General features: G+C 39.9%; 1 protein-coding gene and 1 long non-coding RNA gene across 27 annotated transcripts in view; one reads left to right on the top strand and one right to left on the bottom strand.

The window, feature by feature from the left end:
* The window catches only part of LOC309614575, a 57,608-nt gene extending 53,217 nt beyond the window's left edge, over nt 1–4,391 (bottom strand). For all 6 annotated transcript variants that reach the window (XR_014236284.1, XR_014236285.1, XR_014236286.1 and 3 more), the window contains exons 1-2: nt 4,301–4,391; nt 4,090–4,185 (exon numbers count right to left, since the gene is read on the bottom strand). This is a non-coding gene — a long non-coding RNA (uncharacterized lncRNA). The remainder of the gene's footprint in view (nt 1–4,089; nt 4,186–4,300) is intronic.
* Nucleotides 4,392–4,479: 88 nt separating this feature from the next.
* Nucleotides 4,480–26,571, top strand: part of LOC309614571 (uncharacterized protein) — a gene marked incomplete at its 5' end in the record, with an annotated part of 295,377 nt that continues 273,285 nt past the window's right edge. For 12 of the 21 annotated variants that reach the window (XR_014236263.1, XR_014236268.1, XR_014236269.1 and 9 more), the window contains 5 exons: nt 4,513–4,594; nt 10,558–10,731; nt 12,653–12,877; nt 13,742–13,836; nt 20,093–20,145. Coding sequence is in view for 3 of the 21 variants with exons in the window: in XM_082363169.1 (XP_082219295.1) it covers nt 4,506–4,594 (89 nt within the window). Of the gene's footprint in view, nt 4,595–7,102; nt 8,883–10,557; nt 10,732–12,652; nt 12,878–13,741; nt 13,837–20,092; nt 20,146–26,571 lie in introns of those variants that run through there. The other 9 variants (XM_082363169.1, XM_082363168.1, XM_082363170.1 and 6 more) reach the window with 7 other exon arrangements.

The following is a 26,571-nucleotide window of genomic DNA, read 5'->3' as shown; positions in this document are numbered from 1 at the left end:
ACAATGGCAAATCAGTTTCTTTCTCTGGGACTGGCTATGGTTCGCTTGTTAATCTAGGCATTTGAACCAGATGGATTTTCAGAATGTTACTTCTCTGTCATGGATAAAGAGCTATTTTTTTCTCCTTTGGAAAAGGGAAATAGAATGATCCATCCTTCAACTATTGCAGATCCCAAGTGAGTTGCCTTCTCACATATAACTCATCTTGTCTGAAATGTTACCTCTATTGGTATGGACTACTTCTACCCATATCCTTGACATTCAGCATGTGTCACCTTTACTGGGAAGCTTTCTGTATTCTGTGGTAGCCTAATCTTACTTTAACCCAAAACTGGATTATTTGCCCCTCCTCTGGATCTCTGAACTCGATGTATGAACTCCTTACGTTTATCTCTGCCATAGCACTTATTTTCCTACATTAAAATCTTCTTTTCACTCTCTCTCTCTTCATATATCTGTCTCTTCCACTAGATTTTGAAATCCCTCAGGAGAGAGAAGACTTTTCTTTCCGAACTGGTACACCTGAAGACTGGCACAAAATAAAGGTTCACTGTTTAGTATGTGAGTAATTAATTAAAACTGCAAAAACTTGAGAATGCATGATAATAGGACAGAGCCATGAGAAATTTCTCTATTCCAACTGCCATCCATATCTGGTTTTAGAGATAAAAATGCTTTGGAATTAAAGGGAAAGCTTAGTAAAGATTCAGAGATCAGAGGTGGTTGGGCTTAGGGAATTCCCTGGCGGTCCAGTGGTTAGGACTCTGTACTTTTACTGCGGAGAACGCAGGTTTGATCCCCGGTCAGGGAACCAAGAGCCCGCCGGCAAGCCACGAGGTGCGGCCAAACATAAAAAAAATAAAATAAAAAGCAATAAAATGATGGACTTATTAGTAAAAAAAAAAAAACAAAAAAAAAAGAAGTGGTTGGGCTTATATAATAAAACCCAATTGTATGATATCATAATCATTTCAGCATTTCAATTCAGTTCAATACAACTTTATTAGGGAATTCCCATGATCTGGAAACATTATTTTCCGAGGACAGTTCAATTGCACAGAGTATAAGGGGAGAAGTGAGAAGGGGAGAGAGTAGAGAGGTAGTTTAGAACCAGATGTATAGTACCCCTAGCCACCCTAGTCGAAGTAATTGAAGATGCACTGGAAAAGTTATATAAAAGGAATTATTTACCACAAAGTATGCAGTCACAGTTAGTGCTCAAGTATTATTGTTGACACCATGAAGAAATACCCTAAGGCTGGTTTTCTGGTTTTCTGGACCCAATTTCAGTGTGTGTGTGTGTGTGTGTGTGTGTGTGTGTGTGTGTGTGTGTGTGTGTGTGTGTGTGTGTGTGTGTGTGTGTAGGGGGGTGGGTGGGCATTCCCACACCACCAAGCAATTCTCAGGACACCAGCTGAGTGTCGTATAATTCAACACAGTTCTGACACATTATCTACTTGTAGACAGCCTCAGATTCCACAGGTTAAGGGTTCAGTCCTACAAGACTGCCCACCTCCCACCACTTCAGACCCCAGTTGCGAGTCCAGGCTATTACCTGTGCTTCTGACCAACTGGCTATAAATCAGAAGTTTCCATGATCTTCTCCTAGGGTTCAGTTAATTTGCTAGGGCAGCTCATTGAACTCAGAAAACCCATTTACTCACTAGATTACTGGTTTATTATAAAAGGATATAACTCAGGAACAGCCAGATAAGAGATACCTAGGGCAAGGTGTGGGGAAAGGACACAGAACTTCTATACTCTTTCAGAGAATGCCACTCTCCCCACATCTCCACAAGTTCACCGACAGAAAAGCCAGAAGAGATTTAGTCAAGTTGTTTAGAATCTTACGTAAACTGTGAGTGAAGGTGACCAACTCTTGCTTATTACCACAAAGGTCAAAGCCAATGTCCCAAAGTTAATAGGAGAAGAATGTTTATTGCTGACATTTACGTGGTGTTTACTGTGCTCTGGGCACTGATCTAAGTGCTCTATGTACAGTAGTTCTTTTAATCTTCATAATAATCCTGTGGTGTGGATACTAGCATTACTATCTCCATTTTGCACAGAGAGGTTAAGGAACTTGCTTAAACTCACACGGCTACTAATAGGAAGAGCAATTTCTAAACCCAGGAAGTTTGTCCACAGAGGCTGAGTAATACTAACTTGAAAGACTGAGGTTAGCTTTTAGGGAGAAATTATTTAACTAAAAACTTATTATAGGATAGTGGCTCTCATTCTCTCAGGATGTAGGATTATCCAATCTTCAACACAGTTTGGAGGCTAAAATAAACCATCATTCTTAGATAACTTGGCTGCAAGTGTGGCTTGGAGGCAGAGGAATACAGTTGTAATACACATTTACTTTCTCCTTGTAGGTCTGTGTTTTTGTAGAGATTAAGGACCCCAAATTTTACAGTACAGAGTCCTTCCTGAAGGTAAAACCTCCATATTTCATGTAGGAGTTACCTTTGTTAAACATTGAGAAATAAAAGTAACCAGAGGCTCATTCCCCAAAGATAAAGAGGGTGGATGGTCTGAGTACCAGATAGTTTTCTAATGAGTGTTTCTCGAGGACAATGTGCATGTATCTCGGTTGGGGACTGGGATGGCCCTGGTTGAGTGCCTTCTATAATGTGTGAACAAAGAAGGACAAAGAACCCCCCAGTTCTACTAGGGTTAAGTCATAAGCCACTGCAGTTGCCTGAGGGGGGAGGTTCAGGATGAAGAACAGGATGGGGCACACTGTGCCTTGACTAAGCAGCCCCTTAGCTGGTTAGAGGTGTATCTCAGGAACAGTTTTAATAAACCCAGATTCTTGCATCTTCCCATTCCTAGGAAAGCACTAAAAGCATTAACTTGAGATATCTGTTCTTTGTGATTAGCAGTAAGTTTCACTAAGATGTATGCTTGAATGCATGTACTCCTTAGCCAAAAATCATATGTAAAAGGACTTTTTCCCTGCCTCTTTAGAGCAGTTTCCTCGGAGGTAACCGAGTGGCTGTCTTCCAGGCTATAGTCCTCAGTAAGACCCTGAGTAAAACTGAAACTCACAACTATTATTTTGTGTGTCTTTTTTTTTTTTTTTTTTTTTTTTACATGGAAAGAAAAATTTTCCTTTATTAAGTATTTAGTTGCTCTAAAATATGTTTCATACAAGAAGGACAGATTAAATGTTTGTCTTTCCCTTTATTTGCCAGCTTTCATAATATGGCTGTAACATTTCCAAAGGTAACAACTGATTTTTTTTCTTCTTAGTATCATTATGAACTCATGAATTTTGATATATTAGATGTATTTCAGTATAGCTCAGTTATTATTCTTACTTTTACTAAAATTGTCCCATATTTGGATACAATGTACCCCGGTGACAAACTTTTTAATATGGCCCTTGTGTTGTTTTGGCATGGCCCCAGTAGTCTTTGAAAGCTTACCTACTTTCTGGTAGGACAAAATGAAAAATTTGAGAATATAGACTGAGAATTTTGACTTCAAATGTCATTAACATCATTACTTATTTTCATTGTCTCTCAACATTTGCATTTATATATATCAATATCATTAACAATGGTGTGAATACTGAAAACAGGTTAAAATTAAAATTTTTTTCCTTCCAGTTTTATTGATATATAATTGGCATACAGTATTATATAAGTTTAACGTGCACAGCATAATGATCTGCCTTACATCCATCATGAAATGATTATCACACTAAGTTTAGTGAACATTCACCATCTCATACAGATATAAAATAAAAATTTAAAAAATCTCTTCCTTGTGATGAGAACTCTTAGGATTTACTCTCTTAACAATCATATATAACATACAGCAGTATTAATCATATTTATCATGCTGCTATGTCTTTTAAGTCAACAAATTTACATATAAAAGTTCACAGAACTAAAGCCACTTTTTATAAAATCTCAGTGCCAAGACAGTCAACTAGAATTTAAACTTTTTTAAAATTTAAAATAAAATAATATTTCAATTTTCTTAATATGAAACTAACACTAACTACATAATACTAGCACGCTGAATTTTTTCCCTGTGGTTTTCTAACCTTCATTCATTTAGCAGTTCAGTACTCACTTATTGTTTGCTTTCAATGGCTGAGACCTCTTCCAGGTACTTGGAGATCAGTTGGATGCAAGCAGATAAGGTCCCTGCTCTCATAGAACTCATGTTCTAGACAAGGGGAGTTAAAGCAAGAAGGAACCAAATAAGTAAAACATTTCCAGTAAATATATAGACTATGAGGAGAAGTAAACTAGGGTAAAGTGATGAGAATGGCAGCAACTACCTTAGCTTGGGTAAGCTTGGTGTTCAAGGGTGTTCAGGGGAGGCTTGCGTGTTCAAGGGAGGCTGTTTAATTAGGTGACATTGAAGCTGAATTCTAAATGGTAAGGTATCAGGCAGACAGTTACCAGGGAAAGCAAGTATGTTCAAAGGCAGGAATGAACTTGACCTATTAGAGCACCTGAATAAGCTGGCATGGGGAGAGTGATATGATACTGAGTCTGAAAGGAAGTCGGAGGTCATATAATGTGTGCTTTGGAAACCAGAGTAAAGAGTTTGATGGGAAACCACTAAAGAGGTATGCATGTATGCTTGTGTATATGTGCATGTGCTTTTATAAAAGCTTATAAGCTCTGAGCTAAAACTTTCCTTTCTTTTTATTATTCATATGTAAAAATAACAGTAAAATAAGAACCTATGTACCATTGCCCCTTAAGAGATAAAACATTAAAAAATAATCTAAATCCATTCTATTTCCCTCATGATCTCATTACTACAATTTTCTTCCTCTCATCTCTACTTCCAGCCTTCTAATACATAATTCCTAGCATGAATTTGGTGACTTTTACTGTCATGCTTGTCTTTACTTTTTTCTTTATATTTTTAAAGCATATGTATGAATCCTTGAATAATTACAATATTGTGTGGTGAATTTTTAACATTTTCATATATAACATCATATTGCATGTTTCCTGCAACTGTTTCTTTCTCAATGTTATGTTTATAAGATTTATCTATGTTAATACACATATGTAATCCATTGTGTAGACATACAACTTTTTTTTTTCCATTCTACTGCCAATGGATAGATTAGTTATTTCAAAATGTTCGCCCTCCCAAAATATTGTAGTGAACATTCTGGTACATGTCATTGTTTGAGAGGTGGTCTAAGGCAGTGCTTCCCAGTCTTTTTCAATATGCTTACAAATACTTATAACAGTTCAGGTGAGACAGCCCATCTGGCTAGGAGGATGAGCATCTCAGCCTACCTGTAACCCATTAAGGCAAGTGCCATTAATACTTGCCCTCTGCCCAATCTGCCAATTACTGAAAGGGCTATGAAAAAAATCTCCATTTGTAAGCATAGAATTGTCAAATCAATTTTGTCAGTATTTGCTTTCCATGTTTTGTGCTGATGATATTAGATTCATTGACATTTAGAATTTTTATATCTTCCTGGTGAATTGCTCCGTTTATCACTAGACTGTGACCCACTTTGTCATTGGAGATTTTGGCAGCAGGGAGGGATATAATCTGAATCATGTCTTGAAATGATTATCCTGGCTGCTTTACGAAGGATGGAATGTAGGAACAAAAGAAGGGGAGATGGAAGCTACTAAAGCTATCTAGGGAGGGACATAATGGCAGCTTGAACGAGGATGGTTGTCCTAAAGATGAAGACAGGTCTGTAATGTGTTTTGAGTTGACAGGATTTTCTGATTAATTGAATGTGATTGTGAAAATAAGAGACAGAGACCCAGGATAATATTTTGATTTGGGGCTTGAACAACTACCCGAAAGAATGATAGTGCCCTTGTCTTCTGATATGCATATATGGCACAGTGTATTTTCCAAAAATGGTTGTAACAGTATTTTCATGCTCTTCTAGACCCTTGCCACTCCCCCAGGTAGAGTCTTTGTTTCCTGACCTTGAATCTGGTCAAGTTTTTGTGACTTCCTTTGCTAATAGAGTGTGTGATGGCCTTGTAGAAACGATGCTTCCTTCCAGGTGTGCCACTCTCCCTGCCTCTCCGTGTGTTCACCAACCCAGAAGGTCTTTGAACTCTGTTTTTTGGGGGTTTTATGGAGGCTTTAATTACATGACATGGCATGATTGATTAATCATTGGTCAGTGGCGATCGATTCAACCTCCAGCCCCTCTCCCCTCCCCAGAGGTTAGGGGAATGGGACTGCAAGTTCCAACCTGCTAAACAGAGCGTTGGTTCCTCTGGTGACCAACCCCCATCCTTAGGTGTCTAGGGGCATCCCAAATGTCACCTCATTAGCTTAACAAAAGATACATTTATCACTCTCATCACTTAAGAAATCGCAAGGGTTTTAAGTGCTCTGTGCTAGAAAGAGACCAAATATACATTTCTTATTACAAATCACAATATCACACCCTCTAAACTCCATAACTTGGCAATGATTAAGTAAGATTAAACAGCAGTTCTTTGGTGTTTTTGGTGACAATTATTTATTTAGCAGTTATTACGCCTTAAGTTCTTCCCGCATATTCTCTATTTTGCAAATGTAAAATTTGGTGCTCAGAAAACACTGAAAGCAGGATTCACCAAATTAGGTCCTTCCTGCTCCAGAGCCAGGACTCCCAACCACACAGCATCTCAACTCAACCACAGACCTAGGAATCTCAGCACCCTCGGTTCTTTAGGGGGAAGAAAAAGAATATAAGCCACACAGAGATAAAGTGATTGCTCCAAAGCCAGTAAATGATAGAAGTAGGATTCAACTTTAGTCTCATCTCGTTCCAAATCCAAGGCTTTTCTCACTCTCTCATACCATGCCTGCCGTTTTATTTAATCCTGGGCAATGTAGGAAGGAGCTGTATTTTTTTTTTCCCCCAGCAATGTCACTGACCCATATTTCTGCTCTATTTCAAATATTGAGTCAAGAACTTTTGCCTTTTTCTTTACCTCTGATGCACTGCCCTCCATAAGACAAATTAGAGACTTTGAAAAGAATCACGTTGTGACTTCTTTTGGATCTCTTTTATGGGACCTACCTGCCTGCCTGCAGGCCGGACACTCTCCTGCCTGAGGTAAGCTCTGACCACTGTAGACTGACTGCACCTCTGTGAGGAACACCCTGCAAGTTCCACCACTGTATCTGTGACTGGATTGGTGAGTTTAATTCAGCAGGAAAGAAGAAAGATTCATTTTGTATACAGTGCCAAGCCATACTGCATATTCTAACCTTGCTTGGTCAGGAACAAGGCGAATTTGTCAATTCTTGTTTTATTTGTACTTCTGTGTTTCAGTAAATTCAGCATCCAAAGAGAGAAAGACAATGCCAGTAGTAAAGTAAGGACTTGGGTCATCATCAGACAGTCACCATTTTTAGAAATTCATCTGTCTCAGTATTATGTAAAACTCAACGGAAACTATTTTCAAGAATCTTACCCTCTCCTCCCATGTGTGTTGTAGCTCCTAAACTCCTTCTAAATGGAAATTTTGGTGAGACAATTGGGAGACAGGCTTAACTATGTAGAGTGTCCTAGAAACCCCAATACTGATGACCAGTCAGTTTCTATAAACCCTTCAATACCTGTGGATTTGTTTAACAAACACAAAAGTGCCAGTTAGGATCAAGAGTTTATTGACTAAGGAATGAATTTAATCTACAAGACCTGCTGGTTCTGGAATTGACATAGTGGCCTGGACTTTTGCTTAAGTAGTTGTGCTAGCAAAGCTGGGTATGCTGGAAGAAAGTGTCAGGGAACCAAGGAGATACCGTATCAATGCCAGCACCACTCACTTTAATTTCCATGAAACAGTGGATTTCCTTCAAGCCCAGCATAATTCCTTGTAAGGCTCCTGAGCCTGAACGAATGTGCATGACCACTCCACTGCGAACATCCATCTGTCAGAAGATGAGGAGCAAGTGAAATTAGACCATGGCTCTCTGGTTTCCCCTAAAAGCTGCCAGTGAATGAGAGCATCAGCTGCACCAGTGTGTGCTAGCCAGGGATCTCAGCCTTCACTGAACACTCTACACCCAGGCAGTGAGGCACATCCTGTGAATAGGGATGACTCAGCCTCAACAGGTGTCTGATGGCTTTGCCAACCAACCTCCTGTTCCAGTGGGCTGGAGCAGCAGCACATTCTTGATGGCGTGCAAAGACTGTGATGAATAGCAGGCTTGTGTCTCCTCACAGAGGGCAGGGATCGGGCTGGGGGCAGGTGTGCACGGCAGACCTTAGTGCGTAAATGCATATTCTCAATCCCGGTAGGATGTACCGCCAACTGGTACATCAACAGACTTTTAGTTTCCGAAACTCCCCTTGGTGGTTCTTTTCCATGGAACCTCTGAGTCAACATCAATCATCAACGGGACTAGTTATAATAATGCCTTACAAATGTTCCACGTTTTAAGGTTTCAAGAAACTTACATATTTATGACCCTGTAAACAGCCCTTTCATGCAACCTGCGTTGATGCTATGGTGGACATAGTACAGAGAAATAAACTAAAGCTCAGAAAGAAATGAATTCTCAAAGTCACACAGTTCATTCAAGAAGGAGCAGAGCAGAATCCAGGTCCCTTGATTCTCAGCCCTGTGTTTTATCTAACCCTCTATGTTGCCAAAACATACATGACTTACGTTTAATTTTCTGAGACTCCTGGGAGAAAAGCTGAATTATATTGTTTTGTTATAGACTGAGAGCTGGAGTATAATAAGTTCATTCACTTTTTCTATTTTTTTCATTTATTTATTCAGTGGACTTAAAGAACAAGGGATAAAGATAGTCTTGTGCCCATGCAAATAGATTATTATCCTGTTCATTTATTATCTACAGGCATTTTCTTAGCCAGCACGGTGGAGATCACTTGACTCCATGATGCCAAGGTGATACCTCTTAGCATGATCATATGACTTTTCCTCAACGCCAGTTAGCAGTGACTTCAATAAAACATAGCTATGTTTCTCATTCTCGGCCATGAATCCTCATACAAGATCCAGGCCTGCTCTGGTGACTCCATAATCATTAAGTCCCAGAATCATCCTGTTGTTCTGTTCTGCCATCCTTCGCTCCCATTTTCCAACTTATAGATCAAGCTTTTCAACTTCATCTTCAAGCTCATGGTTCAGTTTCAGCTGAAATATTCACATGAATATTCACAAAATATTCATACGATATTATGAAGGAGGAAAGGGGCAGAAAAGAACACACCTTATTCCCTTACAGATACTTCCTGAGAGTGACCACGCCATTTCTTACATCAGTTAGGTGGAACTTACATCACCACATCTATCTACAGGGGAGACTTAGAAATTCAGTCTAAAATTGGGAAACCACATACCCAGTCAACACTAGGAAGTTTTATAAGTGGGAAGTCTTGGGGTTTAGATTTTGCTGGACAACCAGGAGTGACTGCCTCATCCAGTGTAGCTGCTCAGCATGTATGAAATGAAATGGAAAAGGCGACACTGAAAGGAATTTCAAAAGGCAGAAATAATAAAGCTAGTTTTTACTGAATGCTTTCAAAGAATGTTGCTCTAAAATAAGTGCTTTATGGGTTTTTACTCTATCGCTTATAAAGGTCCTATGAGGTAGTTACTGTTTTTGTAACAGTTTTATAAGTAAGGACACTAGGATATAAGCAAATTAAGTCAATTGCCCAAGATGTGACAGCAATGACACCGCAGGTCTCTGGGATCTCTATCAAGGTCATCTGACTCCAAGGCCTTTGCTATTAACTATTGCTTTACATTGGCTCCTGCATAGGCCCAATGAGCCTCTGCATGGAAAGTCTCAGAATGATTCCTGTTTTATGAATAAAATCACTAGAGGTGAAGAGGTATGTTTATGCTCACACAGGCAACAAGTGGCCAAAAGAAAATTTTGACCCAGTTCTTTCCACTATGTCATGGTGCATACAGTTTCACGTGTTAACAGCCTTAAAATCAATTTACAAAATAACAAGATAATTAAGAGAGAGGGGAACCTGTCTGCACAGGGTCCTTCATTTGTTCATTTCTCAATGCAGTCATGGCTTTCATCACCTTCACTGTCTTTGAGCAGAGCTCAGTGGGTGGGTCAATATGTTGGTGATGGGCTTGGAGCAGATCAATTGTTTTTGACTTGATTGATTATCCAGTGATGGAACCGTGAAGGTTTCCTTTGATCGACCTTGTGAAACCAGGCAAAAGATTCCTTGGGACCACCTAAGTATTCTGGTGTTATTCAAAGTATGGTTCTCAGTGATGCGTGAGGAGAGACACATTAAAAAGTCTCTGGAGTAGGGGTGGAGGGGAGTATGAGGAGTTTGGAAAGATAACTTACAGGAACAGCTTTACCTCACCACCAAGTTGGCTGTGGCATTTAATTATTTTTCATATTTCAACTAACACTAAATATGGCTTTGATTGTGTTTTCTGCTTTAAAGGGAATGATGCATATTAACACATTTAAGGAACACTGAATGATAACACTGACAAAATTTGGTTTTGCTCTTTGGTGACCATAGACCCATAACACCATGGTGTCTCTTAGTGAACGATATCATGTGTGTGTTCGCAGTTCCTTCCCAATACAGGACCAAAAGAGAAATTGATTGTCAGTGAAACTACAGCATTTTGCAAAGTGACCATCTTTTGGAAAGGATGACAACTACTGCCTCTCACTGACTCTCAGTGATGTGTATTGCTCTTTATATATTATTATCTCATTTGATCATCGGAGCAATCCCATAGCGTAAGTGTTGCGCTCCTCATTTTACAGATAAGGACATGGAGCTTCAGAGGTGTTGTTCAATAGCACGTAACTTTTCACAAGTTAACACTATTTCTCAAGGACTCTCCAGGATAAGAACAGAGTCTCTCTCTTTTTTTTTTTTTTTTTTTTTTTTTAATATTTTGGGGCAGATAATTCAGCAAGAAAATGGAACAACATTGTTGAACTAGAAAGGGTGTTTTGTTTGGGGGCAAATTATGCTCAGAGACTGAGATTGTCTTTGCCAATATTTTATTTAACACAGGTTCACTAAAGGAATGATGATAATTTCACAAGCCAATTGCATACAGTATAGTGTCCCTAGATAAGCCAATAAAGAGAAATCATACTCCAAACCAAAGATAGATTAATTACACTATTTTTCCAGGCAAGAGGAGATGAAAGGAATAAAGTCTGAATGTAATTTGACTATGGTCTCGTACCTTTCTATGAGTTGATTCTCAGGAGAGACTGCCTAGCCATCCTAGAGCTGATGTCCAGCTGCTGGTACAAAAACGAAAGTCCCTTGTTGCTAGAGACGTTGCTAGGGAACAGAGGCTCTGGTGTTGGCGGGCAAGATGATCTCCTTGGAGGGACCACTGCACGGTTTTCACCACTGCCGGAGCAGAGTCGCTGTGCGCAGGCAGGAGCTAATGCCCCAAGGTCTTCAGAGAGCTGTTTTGATCAGCAAAGAGTCGCCTTGCCCAGACCAAACACTCTTGGTTAGTCCTTACAAACTCTGGGCATTTACAGTCTAAATATCCCCTGGCGATAGTTGCTTCTTCATATGTTCTTACTGATAAGCCCCCAGCAGGGCCACTCAGCAGCTGAGCTACAGACACACGCAATTTTACTTTTATATCAAAACAACTTCTAAATACGACATCAATTTGTCATAAACAAGTGGATTCGAAATCATATCAAACCACTACACAGCAGAGTAATACAAACTGTAGAATAAGGGGAAAAATTCAAAAGAAACACTCTATACCTTCAAGATGTTTATTATTGGGAGACATTTTAACTTTTACAGCCTTTAAAAATTATGTGTGTAATTATTTGGTACATGGGTGTGGCGGTTGGTGAGAACATGTCACAGAAGACTAATGTTTGGCTGACAAACTGTTTCCGGACAGGGTGTTTGCAGTGTAATTTACATATTTGTGATGGACTGATTACAGATTAGTCTATCCACTTTGTTAGAGCGCTAACGGAATTTATCTAGTCCTACAACTTAGCTCCCTCTCCCTTTCTTAGCACTACTGCTTTGCGTATTTCAGTTCAGCTCAGCAGGCACTGTTGTATGCTAGACCCTGCCCTATGCAGATGAGATTTGATCTCTGACTTCAAGGAGCTTTCAGTTATATTATCCGTGGTTCTTGCCATGTAAAAGATTGACTTTGAAAATTAGTGTCGAAGTGTTAATTTTATTTATTTTTTAGTACTCAAGTAGTCTGTATTCAACACAGACAATAATATAACGTAAAGTACAATACACACGCACACACACACACAGAATCCCACCATAGAAAGATCAACATTCTTAGCATGTTTATAAATAGCGGCATTCATATACATTATTGAGTGCTTATTTTGTCTAAAATAGTTTTTCAGTTTCAGCACGACTGCTACTTCGGGCCAGAAATTCTTTGTTGTGGGGACCGTCCTGTGCATCGCAGGATGTTTAACAGCATCCCAAGCTTCCCCCCCATTAGATGTCAGTAGCACCACCCCCTCTCCACCACCAGCTCTAACAACCAGTCACATCCCTAGACATTGCCAGATGTCCTCTGGGGACCAAAATTGGCGCTGGTTGAAAACTACCAGCTTAAAAATGCATTAAATATACCATTCCATCGGAACAGCACCAAGAAGTAACTTCTATTTTTACTTCATTTTACAGCAAAGGAAACTGATGATCAGAAAGGCTAAATGACTTGGGTTGGTCTCTTCAACTCTGAAATAGCAGAGCAGAGATTTAAATACAGCTGTGACTGCCTTCAAATCTCTCTTTTTCTCTCTCTCCCTTTCTCTTTTTCATTTAGAAGAATAAAATAATGACACATGCTATTATGAAAGCTGCCTTTCTCAGTGTTTAACGATGTTTCATATGCATCTTTCCATGTAGGTAAATATAGATCTAAATCATTATTTTTCATGATGGCATAATATTCACACGTGGGTTGCCTGTTATTAATTTAGGCAGTTCTTCATTGCTGAACATTTATGCTGCTTCTCCCTTTCAAATATTGTAAATAATACTCTAAGGAACAGCCTTCTACATTGAGCTGTGCGTACTGCATTTCTTTTAAATGTTCCCATTAATTGAAAGTTTAGCAAGGAGTTTATTATTAGAAATGTGAAATATCTGATTGGGAAAGGTGATACTACTAATATTTGTATCAGTATAGATAACTGCTATAAACCAGGATTATCCCAGGAAAACTGGTATGTATTCTTACCCAAGTTGCAGTCACTTTTTCAAAATTAGCACACATAACAATATGTTTTTTTTCCATTATTTAGATTTGTTTTATTTTCTCCAAAGAGATCACAAAATTTTCTATAAATTCATCATGACCTTCCTAGGAAATAAAGCAATTTCTGCCCAAATAAGGAATGTGGGAGTCTAAATTATAATTTTCAGGCTCCAGGCATACAGTTGATCTCATAATCAAATACTGCTTCTTTTCAGAAGTATTCATATTTTCTTTTAGGCCTGGGATCGAGTGATTTTTCATATCCCATTTACTTTTTAAAATTTCCCTGATTTGTTGGGACACAGAACATCTTTTTTTTATGATTTTTTATTCAATTCAATAATTATTGAAAACTATGCCAGGCAGCATGCCAGATGCTGAGATAGAAATATGCCCAAATTTCACTAAGTCTCAATAGTCTGAGACTATTTAAATACAGACTTTTAAAACATAAAACATTAAGTTTCCCTGTTCTTATAACAGTCTATTCACACAGTCTATTCTATTAACAGCTTCCTGAGCTCTCGCATCTCCATGGTCCTACCTCTCCATGCTGTCCCCCACCGTCATCCACAGAAAGGACTATGTCTCTTCATTCAAAATCAAGGTCAAGCAACTCCTATCTTTTTGAAGCCTTGACTATCCCCCTAAGTGCTCCTGTTCTGTGCTCCAATCTGGGCAATATCTCCATCAACACACTTACAATCCCTTTAGCAATTATTTACTTACTGTCTTCCAGACAGAATGTGCATTCCTTGAGCCACAGGCAAGGTAATATGCAGCTTTGTGTCCCAAGAGCCTGGCATGGTGTCTAGGACATGATAGGTGCTCAGTTAACTCTTACTGAGTAAATGATGGGAGAGGGGAGGGCAACATGTGTTTATACTTTGCCTTGCTTCTATAATGTCTCCTATATTTCCCCCAAAGGGCAGATAGGGTAATTCAACTAGGAATGGCAAGGCCAGTAGTAAGAGAACTCACCTGATGATAAGGCTGCCCTACTGCTTTTCTCCTAGGAGGAACTAAATCATGATGCCCCCAGAGGGCATGCAGATAGGTACAGTCCGTCCAATGGCATGAACTGGGAAATTAAAGGTGGGCGTGAGAGCCCAGGACAGTCTCCCTGCTGGTCATCAAACAGGGTTTATATAGTTTTGGATTTCCAGAGGGGTCTACTTGGATAATACCTGGGAAGTCAAGAAGCCTTATATGGTTGAAGAAAGGAATAAGCAGAAACCAGATATACAAACGCTAATCTGTATAAATATACTGTAACTCTTAAATATCAAGGAATTTTGTGAGCCAGTTGTTAACATCTTGGTAGCTTGAAATTGGCCATAGGAGGAGCATTTACATCCCAGAAATTAACAAGCACTGGAAATCAGGGTCTCCCCAACCTCACCAAAGTTAGCCAGTTACCCACCACACCACTGCCTAGTTTTAAGCCCCAGGCACCAGCTTTCATTTTTAAATAACCCTTTACTGATTGCAAATCTTTAGTAGCTGCAGCTAAAACAAAAAAACAAAAAACAAAAAAAGACTGATACAGGTAAGACTAACAGTTCAGGGAAAGAGAAAGGGAAGAAGGTTATTTCTTTTTTTTAAATTAATTTTTTACTGGAGTATAGTTGATTTACAGTGTTGTGTTTCTGCTGTACAGCAAAGTGAATCTGTTATACATATATCCCCTCATTTTTAGATTCTATTCCCATATAGGGCATTGCAGAGTACTGAGTAGAGTTCCCAGTGCTATACGGTAGGTTCTTATCAGTTATCTATATTATATATAGTAGTGTGTATATGTCAATCCCAATCTCCCAATTTATTCCTCTCCCACTTCCCCCTTGGTAACCATAAGTTTGTTTTCTACATCTGTGACTCTATTTCTGTTTTGTAAATAGGTTCATTTGTACCATTTTTTTAGATTCCACATATAAGCAATATCATATGATATTTGTCTTTCTCTGTCTGACTTACGTCCCTCAGTATGACAATCTCCAGGTCCATACGTGTTGCTGCAAATGGCATTATTTCATTTTTTTTTTTAGAATTTTATTTATTTTTTTATACAGCAGGTTCTTATTAGTCATCCATTTTATACACATCAGTGTGTACATGTCAATCCCAATCTCCCACTTCATCCCACCACCCCCACCCCCCGCCACTTTCCCCCCTTGGTGTCCATACATTTGTTCTCTACATCTGTGTCTCAACTTCTGCCCTGCAAACCGGCTCATCTGTACCATTTTTCTAGGTTCCACATACATGCGTTAATATACGATATTTGTTTTTCTCTTTCTGACTTACTTCACTCTGTATGACAGTCTCTGGATTCATCCATGTCTCTACAGATGACCCAATTTTTTTTCCTTTTTATGGCTGAGTAATATTCTGCTGTATATATGTACCACATCCTCTTTATCCATTCCTCCATTGATGAACATTTAGGTTGCTTCCATGTCCTGGCTATTGTCAGTGGTGCTGCTGTGAACACTGGGATACATGTATCTTTTCTAATAAGGGTAGTAAGTCTCAGCAAGATCTCTTTTGATCCATCTCCTCGAGTAATGAAAATAAAAACAAAAACAAATGGGATCTAACTAAACTTAAAAGCTTTTGCACAGCAATGATGTCCATAAACAAAATGAAAAGACAACCCACAGAATGGGAGAAAATATTTGCAAATGAAGCGACCGACAAGGGATTAATCTCCAAAGTATACAAATAGCTCATGCAGCTCAATATCAAAAAAACAACCCAATCAAAAAAATGGATGGAAGATCTAAATAGACATTTCTCCAAAGAAGATATACAGATGACCAAGAGGCACATGAAAAGCTGCTCAACAACACTAATTCTTAGAGAAATGCAAATCAAAACTACAATGAGGTATCACTTCACACTGGTCGGAATGGCCATCATCAAAAAAATCTACAAACAACAAATGCTGGAGAGGGTGTGGAGAAAAGGGAACCCTCCTACACTGTTGGTAGGAATGTAAAGTGGTACAGCCACTGTGGAGATCAGTATGGAGGTTCCTTAAAAACCAAAAATAGAACTACCATATGATCCAGCAATCTCTCTCCTGGGCGTATATCCGAAGAAAGTTATTTCTTAAGTTGGGTTTCATATAGTGCCTCTAAAAGGCATGTATGCAATAGGAGATAAAGGTAAAGAACATGGCATTTGAACTAAGAATCTCTTTTTAGAGGTTGTTTATGAGCTCTGAGCCCCAGTTTCCACATGTGCAAGTGGGGCTAAATAACTAACAACTTCAAATGGCTGGCTGTGAGTATTAAACAAGGTAATCTACACAATAAGAAAATAACCAATTTTTGAACACATACCATATGAGCACACATGAACAGATGTTGTTTCAGGACCACAGTTCTTTATCTGAAGCCCATAGGACCAGATTTTTCTTTGAATTCAGAGATTGTGAATTGTTTAGGAAGGTAATATAATTCAAATTTGTGTGTGTGTGTGTGTGTGTGTGTGTGTTTGTTTTAACTATCCCAGAGGGATCTGGGGCAGCTCTCTGTAACCAAATATGTTAATTTTTCTTCAGTGAAATGCATAAAGATTCACTCTTAAGTGAGAGTAAGAAATATTATAAGTAGCCTCAAGTCAGATTTAGTTATCAAAAGAGTCTGCATTAAATTACAAAAATACTTTGTTTTCACAACCTTTTGAATTTTGAATTGTGATTGGGGATTTTGACCTGTATTATCAACATTGTTGTCAGTTGGCCATGCCCAGTGGAATGATTTCATAGCCAATATTTTCTGGAGAATTCTGACTTCAAAGAGCCAAGTATATTTTTCCCCTGAACCATCAATATAGTTTAGCTTTGTCTCCCAAACTGGCTTTTACATCCTAAATTGATATAAATACACTTTGTGGAATCATCTTGATCTTTTAAAGATCTGCTGGTCAAATGCATTGCCAGCCTTTGCTATAGAGTATTTGGAAAAGCCATCAGCCTAAATGCTCTCAGGAGAAATTCCTCTTCCATTTTATATACTTTGTCTAAAAGGATCATGTTTTTACATTGTGGGCTTCCTCTATCTCCCCAAAGTATAAAAATATGAGTCTGCATTTATATTTCAATTGCTCCAAAAGTTGAGGTGACTTTTTTGCTACATGTTTCTGCAGGAGAAAGTTTCTTTGCAAGTCATGAACTGTAAATGCACAACCTTCTCTTTTGCTAATGAGACAGCAGCCCAAATTTTTACCTTCTGACTCTCTGAGGCATGACATTCTGTTTTATCGTTTTTTAACAGGAAAATGGCTTGGACATTTCTGGAGTGGATATGATTATATTTGTTGATTGAGTTTGTTAAAAATGCACTCACATTTGGCCTCTCCTAACATGAACATAAAATACATTGCAGACATTAATGATCCCAGATAGTCTGCCCATTAGGACATTAAGAAGCAGATGTGATTAAAGGGGCGTGTACTCTGTACCTTACAGGCAAAATCACTCATACTGCTTTGGATTAACTGAATGTTAAGGTCTACAGACATGAGGCTCTTTTAGGCAAACAGCTTTCCCCCCTATTCTCTAGACTAATAACAAGCACCAGGGCAACAACAACAAAACCTCAGTATCTAACCACTATTACCGCAAAGAATTTTCCTGCTCCCTGTTGTTGTACCAGGCACTTTGCTAAGAGCTTTACACATTCCTCTTTTTACTTGGCTTGACAAATTTTAGAACCACGGTGAGGAGACCGTGGCTTAGCTATTTAACAGCAGGAGACCTCCACATGAGGAAGTATTTTTTGAAATGGAAGAGAAAGAGCAAAAGGGAACTGATATTAAATTAACAATTACTATGTTCCAGACATTTTACAGAAGGTGGTGTCACTTGGTACTCAGAGCAGCTCAGAAAATATATAATCTTACTCCCCAGGTGAGAAAACTGAAGTCTGGACAGATTAAGCAGATCAAAATTAGAAATCTAGTAAATGGGAGAGATCAGATGCAAATCCTTGCATTTGACTCCAGGGTCGAGTGCTCTACATTATGTAATGCTGTCTGCTAGTTGTGTACCATGCCTGGATGCGCTGGGGCAATTAATAATCTTCTGCCTTATAGCAGCTCATGATCTATGTTGGGAAGCAATTTGTATACACACGACTAATACTGGAATGAAGACAGAATTACTTAATGTGTGTTCCAGATGTGCATTTGAGACGTTTGGGGGAAGATGCTTCTCCCATTTCCTTCCATTTGTAGGGAGATCATTTGACATAACACTCCTGGTCTCTCCACTTTGTAGAACAGAGTAAAGCATGAACCCTCATCAGAAACAAAACAACACTACTTTGGAGTGTGTGATATTGTGCCTTATAATAAGAAATATATATGTGGTCTCCACCCCTGCTTCTGGAACCAGAGCTGCTAAAACCTTTGGAATTTCCTAGGTGGTGAGAGCAATAAAGGTGTCTTGTGTTATGTTAATGAGGTGATTCAAAAGTCACCCTAGTTCAACTAAGGATGGGGGAGCTGGTCACCAGAGGAAACGACCAGATGTTCAGAGGGTTGAAAACTTTCAGTCTCATCCCCTTAATCTCTGGGGAGGAGAAAGGGCTGAAGGTCTAATAAATCACCCCATCAGTTGCCCATGGCCAAGGATTGAATCAATCATGTGTAAAGCAAAGAATGTTGCTCACCGTCCAGTTTTACAAGGATGAAATCATTAGCCCTTGCAACTGCTGACTGACAGTACACCCTGAGAGGAATTCAGAACAAAAACCAGGAGGAGGCACTCTGTGCTTTGGAAAAATGGCCCATTAGGTAGTTAGAGCTATCTCAGGAAAAAAATTTAATGATCTGCAGGGTGAGCTGGAAGGTGGAGACCTCGGAGAGCTGATGATGAAAGTTCCAGTCTGGGTTCAAAGATCTGAGAACCTGGAGAACTGATGGGAGATTCTGTCCAAGGATCGGCAGGTCCAAGAGCTAGGAAGTCCCAGTGTTTCAGTTTTGAGTCCAAAGGCAGGGAAAAAACCAATATCCCAGTTCAAAGACAGACAGGCAGGGAGAATCCCCTCTCACTCAGGGGAGGGTCAGCTTTTTTGTTTTATTCAGACCTTCACTGATTGAATGAGGCCCACCCATATTAGGGAGGGCAGTCTGCTCTGCTCAGTGTACTGATTTCAAAGTTAATCTCATCCAGAAACACTCTCACAGAAACACCCAGAGTAATGTATGACCAAGTAGCCAGACACCCCATGGCCCAGTCAAGTTGACACATAAAATCAACCATCATACTAAGTAAAATGCCTCATATCCACAGGGCATTTCGGAAACAGTAGCTATTATGTTTATTATACTAAGATGACTGTCAGATACTAAGAAAGCACACAAGGCTTTCCTTAAGTGTTTAGTCACAGGATTGAAACAAGTCCTTGGACACTGCTGAGCAGGCTGCCATTTTCAAAAAGAGGCTAAATCATCATGATAAGGGAAAATGTAAGGAAAGAAAAACCCCTAAAGAAGCAAAATGTAAAAGATACCAAGGTTTATAAGCCAGGACCCACACCCTTTCTGATCTGAGCATTGTTAGAACCTGATTTCTTATGGCTCCTTCTGAAGGAGGATTTGTGTCAATAGTTACTTGGGCTGATGGAGGTCTGGCCTGGTGAGAGACTGATACTCTCCCATGCTTCTCAGCATTTCCACCTGAACAGAAGGACAAATCTCTGGTTTATGTCACTCAGAACACTGCCCACTCACTCTAAGGTGTCTATTGCTGAAATGCCAAGAGAAATATAATCATTATCATCGTCATCATAATAGTAATAGTAATAATAATAATAGTAACTTACATTTATTTGGTGCTTGCTATTTTCCAGGTACCATTTTAAGCACTACAATGTCATCTGATCTTCATAAAAACAACTTTGAGGTAGGTACTATTATTATCTCCAATTATCATTTGGGAAAACCAAGGCTTGGAAAAGTAATTATACCATTTTAACCATAAACAAAAGGTTGCTAGCATTTACTGAGTGCTTTCTGTAGATTAGATTATCTCATAGAATTTTCACAAGAGATTTATTTGGTGTAAAGTCTTATTAATGAATCCAATTATACAGATTAGAAACTTGAGTCTTAAGAAACATCCTGTCCAAGATCACAGACTTCAAAAGAGAGATGCTTGGATTGTAGCTTGTGTCTGTCTGACTTTGGGAGTTTTGCTCATGATTAGAGTACCTCCTGGCCTTCTCCATCTTTCCTAAGAGGTCGGGTGCAAGAAAGGACAAGGAGACTAGAGCCAGGAGGCCTGGCTTGTCAGGCCAGATCTGGTATTAGTGTCCTAGGACACCTTGAATAAGACACTTCCTGTCTGGGTCTCAATTTCATCACAGTAAACTAAGGAGGGCTGGGACTAGATATTCCAGTGGGTCTCTCACTGCCTCTAGTATGAGATAGTGTAGTATAATGGAAGGACTGTGGAGTTTGGGGTCAAACAGACCTAGGTGTGAATCCCAGCACCCTCTTTCCTACCCTCACTTAAGAGCTTTATAGTCTTGAGCAGTTTATTTACTTGGCCTATTCTTATTCATTTATTCAAAACTATAAATTGAGCACCTATTTTGTGCTAGAGATAATATTTCTCTGGGATGAACACAGGGATCACATCCATGCCTTCATGGATTTATGACCTAGTGGAAGAGAGAAATGCTCAGTTTTTCTCTTTGAAAAAAATTGAAACTAATCATACCTACCTCATAGAGAAGCTTATTAAGATTCAAGGAAAATGCATGCCCAAAGCACACTGCCTGGCACCTGGCACTGGTGGTGCCTTTGGAGCAATGGCTGAATGAAGTCTCAGTGTATGTTGTCCTGGGAAATGCTTGAAATTGTTTCCTCAGCTATTGCTTTCTATTGTGCGATCTGAAAGGTTTTTTTGTTTTGTTTTGTTTCGTTTCCCACTGCTTTAGTCCTCACAGGGTAGATCAGCTTAGTCCCAAGAATACGTTGATTCTCTTCATTTTCACCTGAGCCTCACATGGACCCAGGGGTTGTGAGAAAGATGTGTTTCAGACTTTGTGGGTCAGTCAGGGCTCTCAGTGCCACTCAAGAGCCCTGAGAAGAGGTGGATTGTTGTGGTCAAGAAAGGCTGGCGCTGGAAGGGCAGTGAACAGCAGAGTTGTGGTTAAATTGCACAGAGGGCTGGGAGGCAGACAAACAGGAATGAGCAGATGAAACAGTGACTTTTACAACCCACTGGCTGGGTGATCTTAGGCAAATCACTGTTTTGTGAGCTTTGTTCCCCTCATCTGTAACCACCCTCCCTGGAGCACTTTGAGAACTGGGAGCTCATCTTTACTGTAGCACCTGTCATTTTACATTGTATTCGTTCTTTCCAGCTGGGTGAGCCGTGTCCATATCCATGGTCTCTACCATGGTCCAACCACTGCCACCTCTGGCTTGAACTATAATATATCAAAACCCTCCTACACCAAGAAAAATGTGTCCACCTTTGCCCCCTCTGATCTGTATGCACACAGAGTAATCTCACATGGCAAATATAGTCTCATGTCCGCTAGCTTACCGTCTTTTAATGTCCTCCCACTGTTCTTGAGGTAGCTAACAAAATCTCAGCATGACTTCTGAGTCTCCTCCAGGCTTATCTCACTCTACTTTCTTCTTATTCCTCAAACTCCAGCCACACTGACCTCTTCTCATTTCCTCCTGACTCCAGAGCCTTTACTCAGTCTGTTCCCTCTACCTGGAATACTTTTCCTAACCCTCACCCTATTGGCTAGTTGACTTTCACTCATTCTTCATATCTTAGCCCAAGTATTACTTCCTAAAAAAAGGCGTTTCCTGATCCTAAAGACTAGATGAGGGTCCCCTTTCCTTCATAGATTTACCATAGTTTGTCATTTTAGAGGCGTATTTCTTGTATTACTATTTTAAAGTGTCTGTCTCTCCCATTTGACTGTTAGTTCTGTGAGCACAGAGTCCACATTTTATTATTTTATCCTTATCATCTACCGTAGTGCTTGTTACATATTAAGTGTCACATGAATGTTTATGGAATGAATAAATGAATGAAGGAAGAAATGAAATGAATAAATTTACCTGTCCCCCCCCTCTTGGAGACTGGGGACCAAGCCTTCATTATTATGGGCCCAGCAAATAGTAAAGTTTCTGGAATTAACAGACAGGTTTCTACAAGCGTGTGTTGAAAAAAGGCACTTCATAGCTGCTGTACTGGATGGTTTGACAGTCTCACCCAAACAGTAGGTTTCTGTGATGCTGACTCTCTGCCCCTCCACTTCTCCCAATGACAGTGAGCTGGCTGTGTCATGTCATGCCTGTGTACCATCTACTCACAATTAAACGAAAACCCAAGGCTCTGGACAAAGCCTTTCTGTTTTCAGGCGTTTAAGATGCTTGATGTATCTAAACTGTGTCCACGACCCTCGCCACCCTTTGTCTTTCTTGTTAATCAAGGACATATGTCTGCTGATTTCAAGTGCTCCCTGAGCTACTGAGATGAGAATAAGTCCATGCTTGGATAGTCGAAGAAACACGGGGACAGAGGGACTGTGAAATGTTAATTGAAATAAAGCGTGCAAAGGGTGATGAAGGGTCATACACATGTGAGAGGAGCAGTAAACAGAGAGGTGTTGGCCTGGGGTATTTTATAGGCTGTGTGCCTCCAGGCCTTTCTCCTCAGGATGCCCAGAGGGGCCCCTTCCAGAAAATGTCTCCCTCCAGAAAGAGCACTGATGTAGAGAAGTCCGCCTGCTTGTTTTCTGACTTAATTCCTGTTCTCTTTTAAAGCAGCATGCTGGGGGAGAGCATTCTGTAGATATAAAGCTGTCCTGGGGAAGACAGGGAGAGAATTCAGGAGTCCTGAGGATAAAGGTTTAAAGAAAATACCTCTCCACCCAGCTGATCTGAAAATCAAGGCAGCCTTTTGTTTCACTTGGTAACTGTTGAAGTCAGTCCGCACCCAGAGTCTCTGCATAATTAATACCTGGTGTTTGCATAGTCGTTTGAAGATTTTAAAGAAACTCTCACGTATATTTTCCTCAGTAAATCCGCGACAACACCATGATGCTAGTATTACTGTTTCCATTTTACACAACAAGAAACCAGGATAAGGGACTCGGGCAAAGTCAGGCTGCTACTAAGTGGAAGAGCTGGGAACTGGGAATAGTACTCAGATACGCTGCACCAAGACCCACTGTTTTGTTTATTTTTTTTTCTGGGACTTCCCTGGCGGTCCAGTGGTTAAGACTCCGCGCTTCCACTGCAGGGGGGCACAGGTTGGATCCCTGGTCAGGGAACTAAGATCCCGCATGCTGTGCGACATGGCCAAAAAAAAAAAGTGGTTTTATTTTTTCCTACAGTGCCCTATAGCACCTCATTACTGTGATCCTGTGAATGAATCAGGTGTGCTCAGAAGCATGACAGTTCTTTCAGAGATCTCGAATTGTGCTCTTAGATTGGAGAAAAAGAGAGAAATGTTCATATATGAATGGAGAGCTGAGGAATTAGTGGTTGTTGAGATTCCCGTCTGCTGCTCAGCTGCCTCATCTCCAGAGCTCCTGCCACCGTCTGCATCCAGGCCTACAGCATGTGGTATCAGGACCACTTCAGGCATCTCCTAACCAGTCTCCCTGCCTCAGGTTTTGCTCCCCATATCTCTGACAACCCAGCGATGCCCTGCTGTGGCCAGAGTGACACTACTAAAAATATAAATTTGAATCACACCATTTTCCTCCTTAAAATTCTTTGGTGGTTTTCCAGTACTTCCAGGGTAAAGTGCAGAATCCTCAGCAGGGCAAATATACCATTCATAACTTGCCCGCTCTCTGTGTTATCCCTTCATCCACTAAACTAACATTTACTGAATGCCTATGGGCTGCTGTGCAGTACCAGGGAGAAGCACATGACGAGGTCTGATGCACAAGGACTGTCCAGTCTGGAAAGGGGTTTCAGATATCCTGAATTTTATATTCTGGCCACTGCGGGAGGTTCCTCCTTCCCCAAACTCTGTGTGTGTTTATATTATTCCCATTGTCTAGGATGTCTCCTGCACCCTACATGCGCGCACACGCACACGCACACACACACACACACCCCAACTTTCTGCCTGGTGAATCCATCCTATAAGGCAAATTTAAGTTGTTACTGCCTTCGCTCTGACATACCTCTTAACAACGCTCAAGAGGTTAGTTCGTTCCACTTTCTTTGCTTTAATTAGAGCATCGCCTTGGCCTTGGATTATAATTATTTGTGTGAACATCTGTGTTTCCAAAGCCTTGTGACCACCTTGACAGGAGGGACCCCACTTTCTCTCCTGTCGGTGCTAGTACAGAGCAAGGCTCTAGGCGCGGGTACTGAGCTCCTTAGCAGTGCCCGGCTTCATGCTGCATGAATTAGACATCGTTCTGGCTGCACTGGCTGTGCACCCGCCACCCCCTCCCTCTTGGGTTTAGGTTCCAGAACATTCCTTGGCCACCTGTCCTGCCCTATTCTTTAGAGGCAGTCTTTCCATAAAAGGGTTGCTTTGCTCTGTGTAGTGTCCACTGTCACACAGCCCGCTGCATAGCCCACAGCGAGATCTCAAGGAACAGCTATTGCTTTGGGAAGATGACAAGGACTTGTCGTTAAAATTGCTGGGAGTATATAACTAGCACCCTTTTGTAATATATATATATATATATATATATATATACACACACACATATATGTGTGTGTGTGTATATATATACATAAATGGGCATACCTTGGAGATACTACAGGTTCGGGTCCAGACCACCGCAATAAAGCGAATATCCTATAAAGCAAATCACACGAAGTGTTTGGTTTCCCAGTGCATATAAAGGTTATGTATACACTATACTGTAGTCTCTTAAATATGCAATAGCATTATGTCTAAAAAACAATGTACATAGCTTAATTTAAAAATACTCTTTTGTTAAAATGTGTTAACCATCATCTGAGCCTGTAGTGAGCCGTAGTAGTAACATCAAAGATCACGGATCACTATAACATATGACAATAAAGAAAAGGTTTGAAATATTGCAAGAATTACCAACATGTGACAGAAAGACAAGAAGTGATCAAATGCTGTTGGAAAAATGGTGCCAGTAGACTCGCTCAATGCAGGGTTGCCACAAACCTTCAATTTGTAAAAATCACAACATCTGCAAAGTATAATAAAGTGCAATAAAACAAGGTATACCTGTATATGTATAGACATATGTATACCTGTATATGTATAATATATGTAATATACATATGTACTATATAATATATATAAATACGTCATAGGAATGGGTGAATGATAATGATGTGTACCATTTATTGAATTTACAACATATAGTCAGTTACTAGTGCTTTGTGTCTATATGTTCTCATTTAATCCATAAAATAACCCTGTGAAGTAGTTGTTACATTTGCTTTACAGATGAGGAAGCCAAGACTCAGGAAACCTAAGTAAATTAGCCAAATTAGTCACACGTCTTGTAAGGGACACAATGCAATTTCCAAATAGATCCAGGTAGCTGAAAATTTCTATGCTTATGCTGTACTTAAGAGGCAAGTAACTTCACTCATGAAAATATAGTTATATGGAAGGATGCAGGTCAATTTTTTTTCCTCTGTGAAGGGAAACAAAATAATAGCTCTGTGCCACTTCCCTGGGTATGGTCCAGACTCAGTTTCCCTATTCTGCAATCTGTTACCAACTGACCAGGTTTGTACAGGATGGGGGCAGGTCTCAGGATGAGGGACTTTCGGTCCTAAAACCAGGACCGAGATCACCCTAAATTCAGGGCTGATATGATAGCATTAAAATACTCAAGATAAAATTTATTCGATCACTTGCTTTATACCAAAGAGTGTATGGTGTGTGTGTGGGTGTGTGTGTGCAAACACCATGTAGTACTGTTAGAAGAAATGGAACATATTTTCTTATATCATTTATTCAAACTCCAAAAGAGAAGCTGGACTAGACCAGAACAGGAGCAGCTTTGGCTGAAGTCTAAGATACTCATGCTTACCTGCTGTAGGATGGGGAAAACCACAGACACAGGCATAGGCACATCCTATCACTCACTGCACAGACCCACACATACTCTCATGTTCCCCAAACTGGACATATTTTCCACAATCTCACCTTCTCTTCAGGCCCTGCCAGAGATATAAGCAAATATTCATGTAGTCACATAGCCACAATTTACATATATTCATTCATTAGACATAACCATACATATGCACACCCAGGTTTATGTTTGATTCATAGGTATTCACACATTATCGCATACTTGCACACAAATATACAGACTGCAAAAGTACCATG

This window comes from Balaenoptera borealis, assembly GCF_965194805.1.
Source record: "Balaenoptera borealis genome assembly, chromosome: 17".
NCBI classification, from domain to species: Eukaryota; Metazoa; Chordata; class Mammalia; order Artiodactyla; family Balaenopteridae; genus Balaenoptera; species Balaenoptera borealis.
The sequence above is the reverse complement of the archived record's forward strand: the minus strand, read 5'-3'. Positions and strand labels throughout refer to the sequence as shown.